At 42.4% G+C, this 19,188-nt stretch overlaps 1 protein-coding gene across 1 annotated transcript in view; it reads left to right on the top strand.

The window, feature by feature from the left end:
- Positions 1 to 19,188, top strand: part of LOC140718759 (protein unc-13 homolog C-like) — a 337,501-nt gene that overhangs the window by 61,231 nt on the left and 257,082 nt on the right. The window contains exon 4 of the mRNA XM_073032872.1: positions 777 to 927. Within this exon, the coding sequence (XP_072888973.1) occupies positions 777 to 927 (151 nt within the window). The remainder of the gene's footprint in view (positions 1 to 776; positions 928 to 19,188) is intronic.

The following is a 19,188-nucleotide window of genomic DNA, read 5'->3' as shown; positions in this document are numbered from 1 at the left end:
CCTGTTCAAAGTGTAGGTGCCAAATTGGAAGATTTGGAATAGGTTAAATTCTGGACGGGGAGAGTAGCTAAGAGGGCCAACTAGTCTAATTTCATACTGCAATGTGTGAAGACCATGTCAACTTGATGGGAGAACGATGTGAATGATGTGTAAAGTTTTGTGTGTGTTTGAATCAAATGTACAAACATTCCTGTAAGCCAAACGTCTACATTGGGATGTGAAGTGAGGGCAAAATGAGGCGTTCTTAAAATAAGTTTAAAATGAAAATAAAGAATTTCCTTTCAAACTCCCCTTTTCTTACCTTAGGCCCATCACCACTTGCTTTTGATATGCATGGGAATAAGAATTCACTTTCTACCCTATTTATGCCACTCCTAGTGTATATACTTTTGTCCAGCCACACTCTTATTTGCTCCAGGGAAAACAAGGCCAGCCTATCCAATCTCTCCCCATGTCTCCTCAAACTTCTCCTCACCATGTCACAGATTTCCTATAGCATGGTAATCAGGACTGCACATCATTCTCAAGGTGTTATCTAACCAGTGTTTTGTAAAGTTGCAACATTAGGGGCCAGTTTTTATCTTCTATACCTGACCTACAAAGACAAGCATGCCTATTCTTCCTTCATCAACCTACCTAAATGTGTTGCTTTATTTGTGATTTATCGTGCTACAATATAATCACATACCTCAAGGTGACAAGCAAGATATGACTTGGTCTATGAAAAAAAATACGATCTGTAATCCCTTTTAACTCTTGTGTTTTCTTTCTTATAGGCATTTCTCCTGCCTGTCATCCAAGTATATGTGCCCAGGGGTTCCAGCAGTAATGAGCACCTTGTTGGCCAACATTAATGCCTTCTTTGCTCATACCACAGCTACAACAAATGTTTCAGCCTCAGATCGATTTGCTGCCTCAAACTTCGGAGTAAGTCCAAAATGTGTTATAATGTTGTGCCTAAGTCTGACCTGAGCTGTGATCCATTTATTTCTCTTTTCATGGAACATAGAACTGTTAGCAGAGGAACTGACCCTTTGGCCCACAATGTTGTGTCAAACTAATTAAACTTGCAAAACTGAAGTAATCCTTTCTGCCTACTCACTGTCCATATCCTTCTATTCTCTGCACAATCATGTGCCTATCTAAGAGCTTCTTAAATGTCTCTACTTGTCTCCACCATCACTCCTGTCAGCACATTTGAGGCACCCACCACTCTCCATAAAACAAAACTGTTTCACATATCTCCTTTGAATTTATCCCTTGAACTTATCACCTTAAATGCGTGTCCTCTACTATTAAGCATTTTGATCCTGTGAAAACAGATACTGGCTATCTACTCTATCTATTCCTCTCATAATCTTATATACCTCTATCAAGTCTCTCATTAGCTTTCACCCCTCCTGGTAAAACAAACCATTTGCTCAACTACTGTTTATAGAACCTGCCCTTTCGTCCAGGCAGTACCTTCTTCTGTACCTGCTCCGAAGCTTCCACATGTTTCCTATAATGAGGCACCCAGAACTGAACAAAATACTCCAGATGCAGCCTAAACAGAATTTTATAAAGCTGTAGGATAACTTCCTAACTCTGAAACTCAGCACCTCAACTAATAATGGCAAACATGCTATATGCCTTCTTTACCACCCTCCCAACTTGTGAGGCCAATTTTAGAGCACTTGGACCCTTCATGTTCTTTCTTTACCCATATCTACAATTGATCTATATCCTGCTGTATCCTTTGGCAGTTTTCTGCAGCACCCACAACACCCCAAATCTTTGTATCATCTGCAAACTTACTAACCCACCTATCCACGTTTTCATCCATTTATAATACCAAACAAACTGCAAACGTCCTACTACAGATCCCCATGGAACGCCACTATACACTACATTATATACATTTTCATAGTACATTAGCTTTTTAATTTTTAATTTTTTCTCATGACATAGGAAGAGCACATTTGGCCAATTGAGTCTAAACCGGTTGTTGGAACAATGTCAATCCCATTTGTCTATTTTCTCTCACGTGCCCATCAACTTTCCCCCTCCCCTCTTTGATTCTCTTACTTGTCTCCTTTACTGTGAGTAATAGATATTAGTAATCAAATCTACTAGCAAGCACATCATGGGCTATGTGAAGAAAATGGATCATCCAAGAGAAACCCAGACCCAAACCTCACAAGAAAACCTTGCAAACTCTAAGTAAGCAGCACCAGAGGATAGGACTGAACCCAGTTCTTCAAGCTGTATGTCGACATGTCCAATTGCTGCACCACTAAGCTGCTCTCTGCCTTGGGTGAAAATTTTCTTTCTGGAAATTGTTTAGATAGGTCTTAAATAAAATCAATATCTAGACCAGCTTCTGCTGATCCTTCATTTAGACTTTGATAGTATGATTGCAATCACCTCGATCTCATTGGGCACAGGAAGTAACTGCTGGCTATAAGCCAGTACCACGAACGTGGATAAGTCTTTCGTCTACTTTTAGATGTTTATAATTTAGTGAATTCATAGGAACTGCTTTTTAGGCCATTAATTGCCTGCACTGGCTCTTCAGGTCTTGTTGATCTGCCATATTTAATATTTAATGTCTGAGTTCAGTTTTAGAGTAGTACAACATTAAAGCCTTGGGTTGTGGCACTTGACATACTACATTTTTAATTTGAAAATAGTATCAGAGCAGGAACAGGCCTTTTAGCCTCTTGAGTGATTTATGGTGAGCCGTATGCAACACAGATAGATAAAAGATAGCCACCTCAATCTAAAGCTAAGTACTATATTCTTGTGTGAGAAATGTACAGAGATGGAGTTACTTTCATACATATTCAATTTCTTTATTTGAAATAATTATCTTTTAATGTTAAAGCTCAGAGACTGGTTTCAGCTCCCGTGATTCAATTGAAAGCAATTGTGATGCTTTCAATTTTCATCTTTGTGCGCACAAGTTTGAAGTTACACAAATTGTGTAGTTAGTTTCACCATCAAACAAAACTGGCTTACTTCATTGTGTCATAGAGAATTATAGCACAGAAAGTCCCTTCAGCCCATTGAGTTGGTGGTGAACTTTTACTCTGCTAATCCCATCAACCTGCTCCCAGGCCACACCACTTCTATCTATGTCTTTATCTGATTCCTCTTAAATTTTAAAATCATACCAACATCCATCACTTCCACTGGCTCCTCTTTCCAGAGTCTCACCACCCTCTGAGTGAATAGGCTTCCCCTCTTGTTCCCCTTAAACATTTTATCTTTTACCCTTAACTGATGACGTCTGGTTCTAGTCTCACCCAACCTCTGTGTAAAAAGGTTGCTTGCATTTACCTTATTTACGCCTCTTATAATTCTGTATACTGTACCTCTATCAAACTTACCCTCATTCTCCTAAGCTCTAGGGAATAAAGTCCCAACCTATTCAACCTTTCCCTATAGCTCTGATCCTCAAGTCCTAGCAACATTCTTGCTTTCTCTCCACTCTTTCAAACTTATTGATACCTTTCCTGGAGGTAACTGACCAGAACTGGACAAAATACTCTAAATTAGACCTCACCAACATATTATACAACTTCAACATAACATCTCAGCTCCTGTACTCAATAACACGGAGAAAGGTCTCACCCTGAAATGTTGCCTATTTATTTATTTCCATAGAATCTGTCTGACCTGTTGAGTTCCTTAGCATGCTCTTTGCCTCAATATTTTGATTTGTAAAGCCAATGAACCGAAAGTTCTCTTTATGACCCTAACTACCGGCGATGCCACTTTCAGGGGATTATGGATCTGTATTCCCAGATCCCTCTGTTCTAATCCCCTCCTCAGTGCCCTGCTGCTCATTGTGTAAGTCCTACCATGGTTTGTCCTCCCAGACTACAACACCTCACACTTGTCTGCATTAAATTCCATTTGCCACTTTTAGGCCATTTTTCCAGCTGATCCAGATCCCGCTGCAAATAGAGGAGGCTTAGGTAAAATCTGAGAGGTATGCATGGATTTGAGAGGCATAGTTGGAACAGATAGTACGAAACTTTTCCTCATGGCAGATGTATCTTAAGGCCATAGGACATAGGTTTAAGGTGAGGTATATAAGATGATTTGTTTTCCCAGTTTGGAATGCACTGCTCAGAAGGTGGTGAGGGCGTGTACCCTTGCAATAGTTAGGAACCATCTGGATAAGCACTTGAATTGACAAGGCCCACTTAGCTACAGTTCTAATGCAGGTAAATGGGATGAGTGTAGACAAGGTTCTTTATAAATTTCTGATGTCGAAGGTTTATGTGTGCCTGGTGAGATGTCAGAGAATTGATTCTCTCTTGATAATAACTTCCACTAATGGTTCAGCAAAGATTGAGTCATGAGGTTGCTTTTCATACCATGCCTACTTGATTTTCCAAACTGCCTTAACTTTACATTACTTGCATTCCGGAAGTTTACCTTCTTTCTCACATCTCAATACTCTTCAAGGTCCTGCAAAATATCTTCACCTTGTCAATCAGTTTTATTTACTCCCACCAGTGAAACTATATTGTATTTCCATGAGCCCAGTTCAACACAAACAGGAAGAGTTTTGACAACCAGCCATGATTTTAACAGCTAAATATACAAGAACCCTTTATTTAAGAAGTGCAGCAGGGATAAGCTAGGTAACTATGGTCTAGTATAAAGAATTATGTACATTTGCAAAGGCACCAGCTGACTGGGGATATTCAGGGTGGCTTTATCTGCAGGGACACTCTGCCTCAGTAATTAGATAAGGTTTTTGAGGAGGTAGTGAAGAAGGCAGGATGACAGATGTTCTCGGTATGGGCTTTGGAAGACAATTGACTGGATCCTGCATGGTAAGCTGGTGCAGAAGGTGAGGGTACATGGGTTGAAAGATGAGTTACTAAAACGGATCAAAAATTAGTACGGAAATAGGAAGCAGAGTGTAGAGGTGGAATGTCATTTTTCTACAGATTGGAAGTCTTTCACTACATAGAAACATAAAAAACCTACAGCACAATACAGGCCCTTCAGCCCACAAAGTTGTGCCAAACATGTCCCTACTTTAGAAATTACTAGGCTATTTTTCTAAGCTCCATGTACCTATCCAAAAGTCTCTCAAAAGACCCTATCATATCTGCCTCCACCACCGTTGCCGGCAGCCCAATCCATACACTCACCACTCTCTGTGTAAAAAATCTACCCCGACATCTCCTCTGTACCTATACCCCAGCACCTTAAACCTGTGTCCTCTTGTGGCAACCATTTCAGCCCTGGGTAAAAGCCTCTGACTATCCACACGATCAATGCCTCTCATCATCTTATACACCTCCATCAGGTCGCCTCTCATCCTCCGTTGCTCCAAGGAGAAAAGACCGAGTTCACTCAAACTGTTTTCGTAAGGTGTGCTCCCCAATCCAGGCAACATTCTTGTAAATTTCCTCTGCACCCTTTCTATGGTTTCCACATCCTTCCTGTAGTGAGGTGATGAGAAGTGAGCACAGTACTCCAAGTGGGGTCTGACCGGGGTCCTATATAGCTGCAACATTACCTCTCGGCTCCTAAATTCAGTTCCACAATTGATGAAAGCCAATGCACCATATGCCTTCTTAACCACAGAGTCAACCTGCGCAGCTGCTTTGAGCATCCTATGGACTTGGACTCCAAGATCCCTCTGATCCTCCACACTGCCAAGAGTCTTACCATTAATACTATATTCTGCCATCATATTTGAGCTACCAAAATGAACCACTTCACACCTGCCTGGGTTGAACTTTACATCTGCCACTTCTCAGCCCTCCACACTATCCACAACACTTCCAACCTTAGTGTCATCAGCAAACTTACTAACCCATCCCTCCACTTCCTCATCCAGGTCATTTATAAAAATCACAAAGAGTAAGGGTCCCAGAACAGATCCCTGAGGCACATCACTGGTCATCGACCTCCATGCAGAATATGACCTATCTACAACCACTCTTTGCCTTCGGTGGGTAAACAAGTTCTCGATCCACAAAGCAATGTCCCATTAGATCCCATGCCTCCTTACTTACTCAATAAGCCTCACATGGGGTACCTTATCAAATGCCTTGCTGAAATCCATATACACTACATCTACTGCTCTTCCTCATCAATGGTTTTAGTCACATCCTCGAAAAATTCAATCAGGCTCATAAGGCACGACCTGCCCTTGACAAAGCCATGCTGACTATTCCTAATCATATTATACCTCTCCAAATGTTCATAAATCCTGCCTCTCAGGATCTTCTCCATCAACTTACCAACCACTAAAGTAAGACTCACTGGTCTATAATTTCCTGGCTTTCTCTACTCCCTTCCTTGAATAAAGGAACAACATCCGCAACCCTCCAATCCTCCAGAACCTCTCCCGTCCCCATTGATGATGCAAAGATCATCGCCAGAGGCTCAGCAATCTCCTCCCTCGCCTCCCACAGCAGCCTGGGGTACATCTCATCTGGTCCTGGCGACTTATCCAACATGATGCTCTCCAAAAGCTCCAGCACATTCTCTTTCTTAATATCTACATGCTCAAGCTTTTCAGTCTGCTGCAAGTCATCACTACAATCACCAAGATCCTTTTCCATAGTGAATACTGAAGCAAAGTATTCATTAAGTACCTCTGCTATTTCCTTCAGTTCCATACACACTTACCCACTGTCACACTTGATAGGTCCTATTCTTTCACGTCTTATCCTCTTGCTCTTCACATACTTACAGAATACCTTGGGGTGTTCTTTAATCCTGCCCACCAAGGCCTTCTTATGGCCCCTTCTGGCTCTTCTAATTTCTTTCTTAAGCTCCTTCCTATTAGCCTTATAATCTTCTCGATCTCTAACATTACCTAGCTTTCTGAACCTTTTGAAAGTTTTTCTTTTCTTCTTGACTAGATTTATTACAGCCTTTGTACACCACAATTCCTGTACCATACCATAACTTCCCTGTCTCATTGGAACATACCTATGTAGAACTCTACACAAATATCCCCTGAACATTTGCCACATTTCTTCTGTACTTTTCCCTGAGAATATCTGTTTCCAATTTAAGCTTCCAATTTCCTGCCTGATAGCCTCATAAATCCCCTTACTCCAATTAAATGCTTTTCTAATTTGTTTGTTCCTATTTCTCTCCAATGCTATTGTGAAGAAGATAGAATTATGATCACTATTTCCAAAATGAGAGATCTGACACCTGACCAAGTTAATTTCCCAATACCAAATCAAGTACAGCCTCTCCTCTTGTAGGCTTATCTACATATTGTGTCAAGCAACCTTCCTGAACACAGTTAACAAACTCCACCCCATCTAAACCCCTTGCTCTAGGGAGATGCTAATCGATATTTGGGAAATTAAAATCTCCCATCACGACAATTCTGTTATTATTACACCTTTCCAGGATCTGTTTCCCTATCTGCTCCTCGATATCCCTGTTACTATTGGGCGACCTATGAAAAACACCCAGTAAAGTTATTGACCCCTTCCTGTTCCTAGCCTCCACCCACAGAGACTCCATAGACAATCCTTCCATGATGTCCACCTTTTCTGCATCCGTGACACTATCTTTGATCAACAGTGCCACACCCCCACCTCTTTTACCTCCCTCCCTGTCCTTTCTGAAACATCTAAAACCCAGCACTTGAAGTAACCGTTCCTGTCCCTGAGCCAGCCAAGTCTCTGTAATGGCCACCACATCATAGCTCCAAGTACTGATCCACGCTCTAAGCTCATCCTCTTTGTTCACAATACTCCTTGCGTTAAAATAGACACATCTCAAACTGTCAGTCTGAGCGTGTTCCTTCTCTATCACCTGCCTATCCTCCCTCACACACTGTCTCCAGGCTTTCTCTATTTGTGAGCCAACCGCCTCTTCCCCAGTTCCCATCCACCAACAATTCTTGTTTAAACTGACCCCAATAGCCTTAGCAAACCTCCCCACCAGGATATTGGTCTCCCTGGGAGTCAAGTGCAACCCATCCTTTTTGTACAGGTCAAACCTGCCCCAAAAGAGGTCCCAATGATCCAGAAATCTGAATCCCTGCCCCCTGCTCCAATCCCTCAGCCACGCATTTATCCTCCACCTCATTCTATTTCTATACTCACTGCCACGTGACACAGGCAGTAATCCCAAGGTTACTACCTTTAAGGTCCTGTTTCTCTATTTCCTTCCTAACTCTCTGTAGTCTTTTTTCAGGACCTCTTCCCTTTTCCTATCTATGTCATTGGTGCCAATTTGTACCACGACCTCTGGCTGTTCTCCCTCCCACTGCAGGATATTGTGGACATGATCAGAAACATCCCGGAAGTCCTACACTAGTGGAATACTGCAGGGATCTTCTCTGAGACCCTTGCTGTTTGTAATATATATTAACAAAAAGGAAGTTAGTGTACAAGATGTGATGTGTAAGTTTGCAAATGACATGAAATTGGTGGCGTTGTGGTTGGCAAGGCAGGTTATCTAAAAGCTAAAGCCAGATCATATAACACAGAATGTAGAGCACTACAGCACAGTACAGACCCCTCAGCCCAGAATGTTGTGCTGTCCTTTTAACCTACTCTAACAACCCTTCCCTCCTACATAGCCCTCCATTTCCCCATCAACCATGTGTCTTTAATGCCTCTAATGTCTCTGCCACCACCCATGGAAGGGTGTTCCATGCACCCACCACTCTGTGTAAAGAATGTACTTGACATCCCTGCTATACTTTCCTTCATTCACCTTAAAGATATGCCCCTTCATATTAGCGATTTCCATCCTGGGAAAAAAGTCTCTGTTTACTTCCTTGATCTATGCTTCTTATCATCTTGTACAATTCTCTCTCTCGTCACCTGTCACCAAAGAGAAAAGCCCAAGCTCATTCAGCCTATCTTCATAAGACTATAAGATAGAGGACCAGAATTAGGCCATTTGGCCCATCGAGTCTGCGCCACCATTTCATCATGGCCGATCCAATTTTCCTCTCAGCCCCAGTCTCCTGCCTTCTCCCTGTATCCCTTGTGCCCTGTCCAGTCAGGAGTCTATCAACTGAAGTGTTGTCAGAGGTGAGGAAGAAGAGCCGGCATCTTGGTTCGGTTAGGATGGCACTCAAATTGGCCACTTGGCTCAAATTAGCATACTCCTGGCTAATGTACAGTCCTTGGACAACAAGCTGTGTGAGCTGAGAACCAGAAGATCCTACCATGTGAAACAAAGCACTGTAACATATTGTGCTTTACCGAAACCTGGATGTCAGAGGAGATACCAGACCAAGCCATCAAACCCATCGGGTTCTCTGTGTTCTGAGTGGACATGTCTAAAGACCTCTCTGGGAAAAGTAAAGGTGGGGGAGTACGTTTCATAGTGAACAATGCCTTGTGTGACCCAGGTAGTGCGCACACCCTCAAATCCATTTGTTCCCAGATCTGGAGAACATTATGCTGCTCTGTCGACCTTTCTGGTTGCCTCGAGAATTCAAGTCTGTTATTATTACAGCTCTGTACAGCCTACGACAGGCTGATACCAACCGGGCTCTCAATGAACTTTGTGAAACCATCAGTATCATAAGGTTGAGGTACATAGAACATTTACGAACATTTTTAATCTCTCTCTCTCTCTCCTAGAGTGTAGTGCTCTCCTGTTTCAAATTGTCCACCATTGTCCCTATATCTAAAAACACCAAGGTAGCATCCCTGAACGATTGGTGCCCTATCGCAATCACCTCAATTATAAGCAAGTGCTCTGAGAAGCTGGTTGAAGACTACATCTGCAGCATGCTACCACCCACACTGGACACCTACAATTCGCCTACTGACTGAACTGGTCTACCAATGACACCATAACCACAGCACTACACACTGTCCTCGCTCACCTGGAGAAGAGGGTGCATACGTTAGAATGCTGTTCCTGGACTACAGTTCAGCATTCAACATTATAATTCCCTCCAGACTTGACAGGAAGCTCAGAGACCTTGGCCTGCTCCCCACCTTGTACGGCTGGATCCTAGACTTCCTATCGGATTGCTGACAGGTGCTAAGGATGGGCTCCCTCACCTCTGCCCCTCTGACCCTCAACACAGGTTGTCCCTAGGGTTGTGTTCTGAGTCCCCTTCTCCACTCCTTTTACACCCATGACTGTACTGCCACACACAGCTCCAATCTGCTGATCAAATTCACAGATGGCACGACTTTGATCAGCCTTATTTCTAGTGGTAATAAGACAGCCTACAAGAGGAGAGGTTGACACCCTAACACAGCATCTCCTTCTATGTCAGAAAAACAAAAGAGCTGATTGTGGATTACAGGAGGAATGGAGACAGGCTCGGCCTGATCAACATCAGTGGGTCTACAGTTGTGAGAGTGAGTAGTTACAAGTTCCTCAGTACCACACATCACCGATGATCTCACTTGGACTGTACACACCGGCTGAGTGGCAAAGAAAAGCACAACAGCGTCCCTTCTACCTCATCAGACTGAAGAAATGATTCGGCATAGATAGATAGATAGATACTTTATTCATCCCCATGGGGAAATTCAACTTTTTTTCCAATGTCCCATACACTTGTTGTAGCAAAACTAATTACATACAATACTTAACTCATGGGCCCCCAAATCCTCAAAACCTTCTACAGGGGCACCATTGAGAGCATCCTGACTGGCTGTATCACTGCCTAGTATGGGAACTGCATCAACCTTGATTGCTGGGCACTGAAGAGAGTGGTATGGACAGCCCAGCGCATCTGAGGATGTGAACCTCCTTCCACTGAGGACATTTATAGCAGCGGGTGCATAAAGAAGGCATGGAATATAATGGGGACACCAGTCACCCAACCATGAACTGTTTCAGCTGCTCCTGCCTGGCAAACACTACTGCAACATTAAAGCCAGGACCAACAGGCTACGGGACAGTTTCTTTCTACAGGCCATTAGAGTTGGTTTTAAATTCATATGGCTGTACATTGCAATGGAGTCATATCACAAAGATTCTGACTCCCTCATGTTGTGGGATGTATAAATTCTAATTCTAATTCTGATTCTAAATATACATAAAGACTTGGCCTCCACAACTGCCTGCAGGAAAGAATTCCACAGATTCAGCACTCTCTAGCTGAAGAAATTCCTCCTCAACTCCACTCTAAAAGGACACCCTCTATTTTGATGCTGTGTCCTCTAGTTCCACCATAGGAAATATCCTCTCCACATTCACTCCATCAAAGTCTTTCACCATTCAATATGCTTCAATGAGGTTACCCTTATTCTTTTGAATTCTAATGAATACAAGCCCACAGCCATCAGACAGTCTTCATATGACAATCCATTCAATCCTGGAATAATTTTTGTGAACTTCCTTTGAACCCTTTTCAGTTTCAGCACATCCTTTCTGAGATAAGGGGTCAAACCTGCTCATAATTCTCCAAATGAGGCCTCACCAGTGCTTTATAAAGTTTCAATATTACATCCTTGATTTTATATTCTAGTCCTCTTGAAATGGATGCTAACATTGCATTTACCTTCCTCACCACAGACTCAAGCTGCAAATAACCTTTAGGTAATCCTGCACAAGGACTCCCAAGCCCCTTTGCACCTCAGTTTTTTCATATTTTCTCTCCAGTTAGAAAATAGTCAACCCTTTCATTTGTTCTCCCAAAGTGCATGACTATATACTGTTTTCCCGATATATTTCCTGGCACTGTATTCCATCTGCCATTTCTTTGCCCATTCTCCTCATCCATCTAAGGCCTTCTGTGGCCTCTCTATTTCCTCAAAACCACCTTCCCAGCTACCTATCTTCATATCATCTGCAAACTTTGCAACAAAGCCATCAATTGCGTCATCCAAATCATTGGCATATAACAGAGGTGTCGAACTCAATTGCACATGGGGCCAAAACTCAAAGCACACTTTAGGTCGCGGGCCGAACAGGATAAACATTTATTGAACACACTAAAACTAAACATTTTTTGAACATAAATATGAATAAAAACAGACAGGAATATTATTCCAGAAAAAATAAACTAAAACTTTAAATAACTTAAATATTTTGCTCTCCATAAAAATATCTCCTGTCAGTATTATACAAGTTAGAAATATGAGCATGCTGCAAAAAAACCCTGAAAATATAAATAAAATTTGTGCTTTTCAGCAAAAGTTAAAACAACAACAAATCAAAACACTCAGTTTTCTTTGCTCTTATGCTGTTTTGTCAGAGCTGGATGCTTGGCATCTTTTCTTGGCAATAAGTTCGTTTAGGTTTGGTGTAAGGTTCTGTGTTGTGGAGATTCTCAGGATGGACTGCAGGTGTTCATCAGTGAGACGACTCCTGTGTGATGTTTTGTTAATCTTCATCACTGAGAAAAGCTTCTCACACAGATATGTGCTACCAAACATGCACAAGGTTTGAGCCGCATGTAGACGGAGCTGAGGCATTGCTTCAGGAATGGAGCGAATAAACTGTACGGGCCCTGCAGTGTCGTACTTTGCCTTTAGTGTTCCATTACACCGCAGCTCTATCAGCTCCATCTGAATCTGTACAGGTGCAATTTCCACCTCGACAGCAAATGGGTTGCGAAGCAGCTCGAAATTAATTTTTTGTGCTTCAAAGTCACCAAAGCGCCATGCGAACTCAGTGCGAAGTGCACTCAGTTTATCAGCAAAGTGCGCATTTGGGAACATCATTGCGCCAACCTGGTTCAACATTACTTGGCAACAGGAAAAATGAGGCAAGTTGCACTGGTGCATTTGTGTCTCCCATAACAGCAGCTTCACTTGAAATGCCTTCACTGCATCATACATGTCAGTGATCATGTGGTCACGTCCCTGGAGCTGAAGGTTTAAGACGCTGAGATGTGTTGTTATGTCAGCCAGAAACGCCAACTCACATTTCCACTTTTCATCCCGCAAAACTGTGGAGTCTTTTCCTTTACTGTCCATGAACTGACAGATTTCCTTGTTGAGCTTAAAAACTCTATTGAGAGCTTTTCCCCGACTCAGCCAACGCACCTCTGTATGATAAGGAATGTCGGCAAACTCTGAATCTATTTCCCGCATAAAAGACTGACATTGCCAGTGATTTAAACCTTTAGCTCGGATAAAGTTTACGGCTTGTGTTACAGTACTCATTACATGTTCCATCTTTAGGACTTTACCACACAGCGTTTCTTGGTGTATGATGCAGTGATATGTTGTTAACTCACCAGTGCAGTTCTCCTCCTGCATCTTTACTCACATCCTTCCCACTAGTCCACTTTTTTCACCGCACATCACCGGTGCTCCATCTGTTGTAAGTCCAATAAGTTTGTCCCAGGGCAATTTCATGTCGGTTACACTTTGACATACATTTTCAAAAATGTCTTTTCCTGTCATTGTCCCATGCATCGATTTACTGTTCAATATTTCCTCTGTAACGCACAAATTGGAGTCCACTCCTCGGATGAAGATAACCAGCTGTGCAGTGTCCGTCATATCAGCACTTTCATCCACAGCAAGCGAGTATGCAATAAATGGGTTGCTTCTTTCAATCAACTGTGTTCTTAAATCAGTGGCTATCTCACAAACTATACTCAGCAACCCATCGGTTTTGAAAGACTCTTTTTTCAGAATCAACTTTTCTCTTCGCCATTGTTAGGGGTTAGCTTTGACTTCAGAATAGTGTTGTTTACAGCAACAGACGCTTGACGCGGGAATGTTCCCGGGTAGCCTATCGGCAGCTGTTGCGCTGCATTATGGGATCTGTAGTTTGTGTGTTATCAGCACTTCATATCGCCGGGCCGTTAATAATTAAAATAATAGATCTATCTAAAATGATCTCGCGGGCCGGATATAATTGTATGCCGGGCCTGACATGGCCCACGGGCCTTGTGTTTGACACCTATGGCATATAACATAAAAAGAATCGGTACCAATACAGACCTCTGTGGAACACCACTAGTCACCAGCAGCTAACAAGAAAAGGCTCCATTTATTCCCACTCTTTGCCTCCTGGCAATTAGTCACTGCTTTATCCACGTTAGAATCTTACCTGTAAAACCATGGGCTCATAGCTTGTGTGGCACCTTCTGAAAATCCAAGTACAGAACATCAACCAATTCTCCTTTGTCTATCTTGCTGTTACTTCAAAGAAATCCAACAAATTTTCAACACATGCCCTCAAGTCCAGACAGAAATCTGGTAAATTTCCTCAGCACTCCCTCTAATGCTTCCTCATCCTTCCTATAATTAAGCAACTGGAACTGAACAATGCATTCTAAATGTAGTCCAACCAGAGTTTTATAGAGCTGCAATGTTGAGCTCTTGAACACAATCCCCTGACTAGTGAAGGTCAACACACTATAGACCCTTTTAAGAACCCTATTAACTTCTGCAGCAACTATGCACGTGGGCACCAAGATCCCTCTGTTCCTCCACACTGTCAAGAATTCTGCCATTAAGCCTGCATTCTTCTTTCATAATTGACCTTCCAAACTGAATTACTTCACATTTTTCTAAGTTGAACCATCCTCTGCATTCTGCCAATGCTCCATTGCAACCAACAACAACTCAGCATGCTATCCAGAATTCCACCATCCTTCATGCCATCTGCAAACTTATTAACCGACCCTTCTCCTTCCAAAACCAAGTCATGTATAAAAAAAATCACAAACAGCAGAGGTCCCAGAACTGACACAAGTTGTCGGAGGAACTCAGCGGGTCAGCCAGCCTCTATAGAAAGGAATAAAGTGTGAATATTTTAGCCTGAGACCCTTCAGCAGACTCAGGTCCAGAGGCACGGCCACTGTTGCTTCCCCCAGGTAGGTCGTCCCCTCTAACAGTACTTAAAATGGAGTACTTAGTTTTGAAATGGACGGCCATAGGGGTGCTCTACACTATATGAAGTTCTCCCTGTACTTCCCGTCCATCACCTCCTCACTTTCCCTATCAAGCTGAAGGTCATCAAGCTCCAGCTCCAGTTCTCTAACTCGGTCTCTAAGCAGCTGCAATTTGATGCATCTGGTGCAGATGTGGCCACTGGGGAGGCTGGTAGTCCCCTGGGTATCCCACATTTGACAGCCAGAACAGAACACCGACCCTGAAGACATACTCCCTACTCTCTCAAGAGTTAAATGAGGAAAGAGGACTGAATTTACCTACTTATCTTGCTGCCGCTTATTTTTGCCAAATCCTTGCTCCCTACTCCTTTCTTGAACAAAGGAGTAACATCTGCCACCCTCTAATCATCTGGTATTATTCCTGCACCCAGCTAAGATCACTGCCAAAGATGCAGCAATCTTTTCCCTCGCTTTCTGTAGTAACTTGGAGTATATCCTGGCCGCGAGGATTTGTCTATCCCAATGTTTTTCAAAGGTTCCAGCACAACCCCTTTCTTTGCATGAGTTGACATGCTCAGGCATATCAGATGGAAAGTTTGGCAGAGAGTTTGCAGATGGAATTTACTTCTGACAAGTGTGAGGATATCAAATAAGGGTACAATATCTACAGTAAATAATATGGCACTAAGGAATGTTGATGAACAGGGAGAACTTGGGATTTAAAATCCATTGTTGCCTGGAAGTAGCAACATAGTGAAGAAGGTTTTTGACATGGTTGTCTTCATTGGCTGGGACATAGAATATAGAAGTTAGTACACTGTAATGCAACTTTACAATACAATCTTTAGGCCACACTTGGAGTATTGTGTGGAGGAATATGGTTGCGATAGAGAGAGTGCAGAGGAGATTCACCATAATGTTGCTTGGATTGGAGGACTTCAGTTATGGGGAGAGATTGGATGGGCAGCGTTTGTTTTTACTGGTGAAGGCTGAGTGGTGACCTGATAGAAATAAATAAAATTATGACATAATATGGGTAAATGGGATTATAGCTGATGATCTAAAAGGTGGGTTTACACCTTTCTTTCTTAAGTGTACTCCCACATCTTTTACTCTCTTCATGGGGCTCAGCTGATCCCAGATTCCGATATGTAATTGATGCCTCCTTTTTCCTCAATAACCCTCATAAACCAAGGTCTCTAGTTCTGCCAGCCTAGTTCTTCACTGTAGCAGGAACATCCTGGCCCAGAACTCTACCTGGCTCACTTTTAAATCTTTCTCACCTGTTTAACTTGCACTTCCTAGTGGGTGCAGCATGCTTGCATAGTGGTTAGCATAACACTATTACAGCACCAGCAACATTGGTTTAATTCCAGCCGCTATCTGTAAGGAGTTTGGACTGTATGTTCTCTCCATGACCTCTAGGTGCTCCATTTTCCTCGCACATTCCGAAGATGTACAGGTTAGCAGGTCAATTGTTTACATGGGTATACTTAGGCTGTGCAGACTCATTAGACTCAAGGGCCTGTTACCATGTTATATCTCTGGATTTTAATAAAAAATAAATTACTTAAATTTCCCTTTACTTAGTAACAGCCTTTTTAGAAATTAGCCTTACCCTTATTTAGAATATTAAATTGATCAGTCCAAGGAAATTTAGTAAGGAAATTCTTTTGCATTTGTACAGGGCCCTGGTGAGACCACACCTGGAGTATTGTGTACAGTTTTGGTCTCCAGGGTTAAGGAAGGACATCCTGGCTGTAGAGGAAGTGCAGCGTAGATTCACGAGGTTAATTCCTGGGATGTCAGGACTGTCTTACGCAGAGAGGTTAGAGAGACTGGGCTTGTACACGCTGGAATTAAGGAGATTGAGAGGGGATCTGATTGAAACATATAAGATTATTAAGGGATTGGACAAGATAGAGGCAAGAAATATTTTCCAGATGCTGGGAGAGTCCAGTACCAGAGGGCATGGTTTGAGAATAAGGGGTAGGTCATTTAGGACAGAGTTAAGGAAAAACTTCTTCTCCCAGAGAGTTGTGGGGGTCTGGAATGCACTGCCTCGGAAGGTAGTGGAGGCCAATTCTCTGGACGCTTTCAAGAAGGAGCTAGATAGGTATCTTATGGATAGGGGAATCAAGGGATATGGGGACAAGGCAGGAACCGGGTATTGATAGTAGATGATCAGCCATGACCTCAGAATGGCGGTGCAGGCTTGAAGGGCCGAATGGTCTACTTCTGCACCTATTGTCTATTGTCTATTATCTATAATTTTTTCTATGACTCTTGTATGAAATTTGGCAAAATTAGCTCAGAGGTTGGAAGCAGGCGATGGTGGTTGAAGTTACATTCTCAGAATGGAGGGTGTAACTCGTACTTGATTATGTTCTCCATGGTCGACTCATTCAGGAAGACAGTAAGCATGGGATCCAGGGTAACTTGGCTGTGTGGATACAGAATTGGCTTACCCATAGATGGAGTCCATTTTGTTTGGAGGTCAGAGACCAGTGATGTTCCGTAGGGGTCTCTTCTGGTATCTCTGCTCTTTGACATTCTTATAAATGACTTAGATGAGAAAGTGGATGGTTAGGTTAGTAAGTTTGCAGATGACATGAAGGTCAGTGGAGCTGTAGATAATGTAGAATGTTATCATAGGTTACAATGGGATATTGATAGGATGCAGAACTGGGCTGAGAAGTGGCAGATGGAGTTTAAATCAGGGAAGTGTGAAGTGATTCACTTTGGAAGGTTGAATGTGATGGCAAGGTTTATGGCATGATTTTTCACAGTGTGGAGGAACAGAGGGATCTTGCACTCCATTTGTATTGATCCTTCAAAGTTGCCGCGCAAGTTGATAGGGTGATTACAGCATATGGTGTATTGGCCTCCATTGGTCAGGAGTGAATTCAAGAGCTGCAAGGTAACGTGGCAGCTCTCTAAAATTCCTAGTTAGAACACACTAGTATAGTTCTGGTCACTTCATAATAGGATGGATGTAGAATTGGGACTAGCTTGGTGGACACCATGGGTAGCGTGGACAGGTTGGACAATGTAATTTTGCTCTATGGTTCTATGTCTTTTTATTGAATCGCATATAGTTATATATAACCATATATAACCATTACAGCACGGAATCAGGCCAACTCGGCCCTTCTAGTCCGTGCTGATGCTTATACTCACCTAGTCCCACTGACCTGCACTCAGCCCATAACCCTCCATTCCTTTCCTGTCCATATACCTATCCAATTTTACTTTAAATGACAATACCGAACCTGCCTCTATCACTTCTACTGGAAACTCCTTTCACACAGCTACCACTCTCTGAGTAAAGAAATTCCCCCTCGTGCTACCCTTAAACTTTTGCCCCCTAACTCTCAAATCATGTCCTCCCTTATACTCACTGATCCCAAAATACTCTGCCAAAGACACATCAACCACTTAGCCAGCCTCATTTCCTTTGAGGTTCAGTGTAGCTCCCTTCTGTCATAGAGCCATACTGCATCAGAAAACCTTTCTTGATGCATTTAATAAACTTTGCTCCATCTAATCATTTAGCACTATGGCTGTCCCTGTGAACATTAGGAAAGTTAAAAATCATCTGCTATAACAACACTGACTCATAATCTTTTGAAAGTCAAATTCAAAAAAACACTGAAAGAATTGGATCCGCAGGAGTGCCAAGAGGCCGAAAAATACTCTTTTGATATGTTTTACTTTGCAAGTGTCTTTGCATGAAACTCCACAGCTAATGTTCTACCAGTTATAACTTAAAAATGAATGAATAAACTTTTATTCTATACCACCAAAATGCCATTTCTGCCATCCCTGGCATATTGAGTTTTTGAAAATGGAAACATGGCCCTTCACAGTTGCTGGGTCTGGAGAGTGTGTGTGGCATAAGATGTGAATGGAATGAAATAAGGAAGCATCTGTTCATTATTTCTTTCTGCACTTAGTCTGGTATTTTGAGTTGATGTAGCATAATCGATGCACGATATCCGAGTAAATATTGGCTTCCAGGGTTCAAGATTCAAGTTTTAAGATTGTTTAATGTAATTTCTAGTAGAGAAGTAAAAAGGAGAATGAAATAATTGTTACTTTGGATCTGATGCAGCCTGTAAAACAACACAATAAGATAAAGAACACAATTATAAATATAAATACATAAATTGACAGTATGTACAGAAGTGATCCTAGGCCTTATCTCTGTACATAAGGGGACACTGACAGGAAATGATAAAGTAGTAGGGAATGTAGGGGGTGGAATTAATGCTTGGGGTGTTGATCAGCCTTACTGCTTGCAGAAATTAACTGTTTCTGAGGCTGGTGGTACAGGCATGGTTGCTACGTAGCCTCATCCCTGATGGGAGTGGGGCAAACAGTTCATGAGCAGGGTGGCTCAGATCCTTCATGATGTT

The sequence above is a fragment of the Hemitrygon akajei genome, chromosome 30, assembly GCF_048418815.1.
Source record: "Hemitrygon akajei chromosome 30, sHemAka1.3, whole genome shotgun sequence".
Lineage (NCBI taxonomy): Eukaryota > Metazoa > Chordata > Chondrichthyes > Myliobatiformes > Dasyatidae > Hemitrygon > Hemitrygon akajei.
This window is presented reverse-complemented; position numbering and strand designations above follow the sequence as displayed.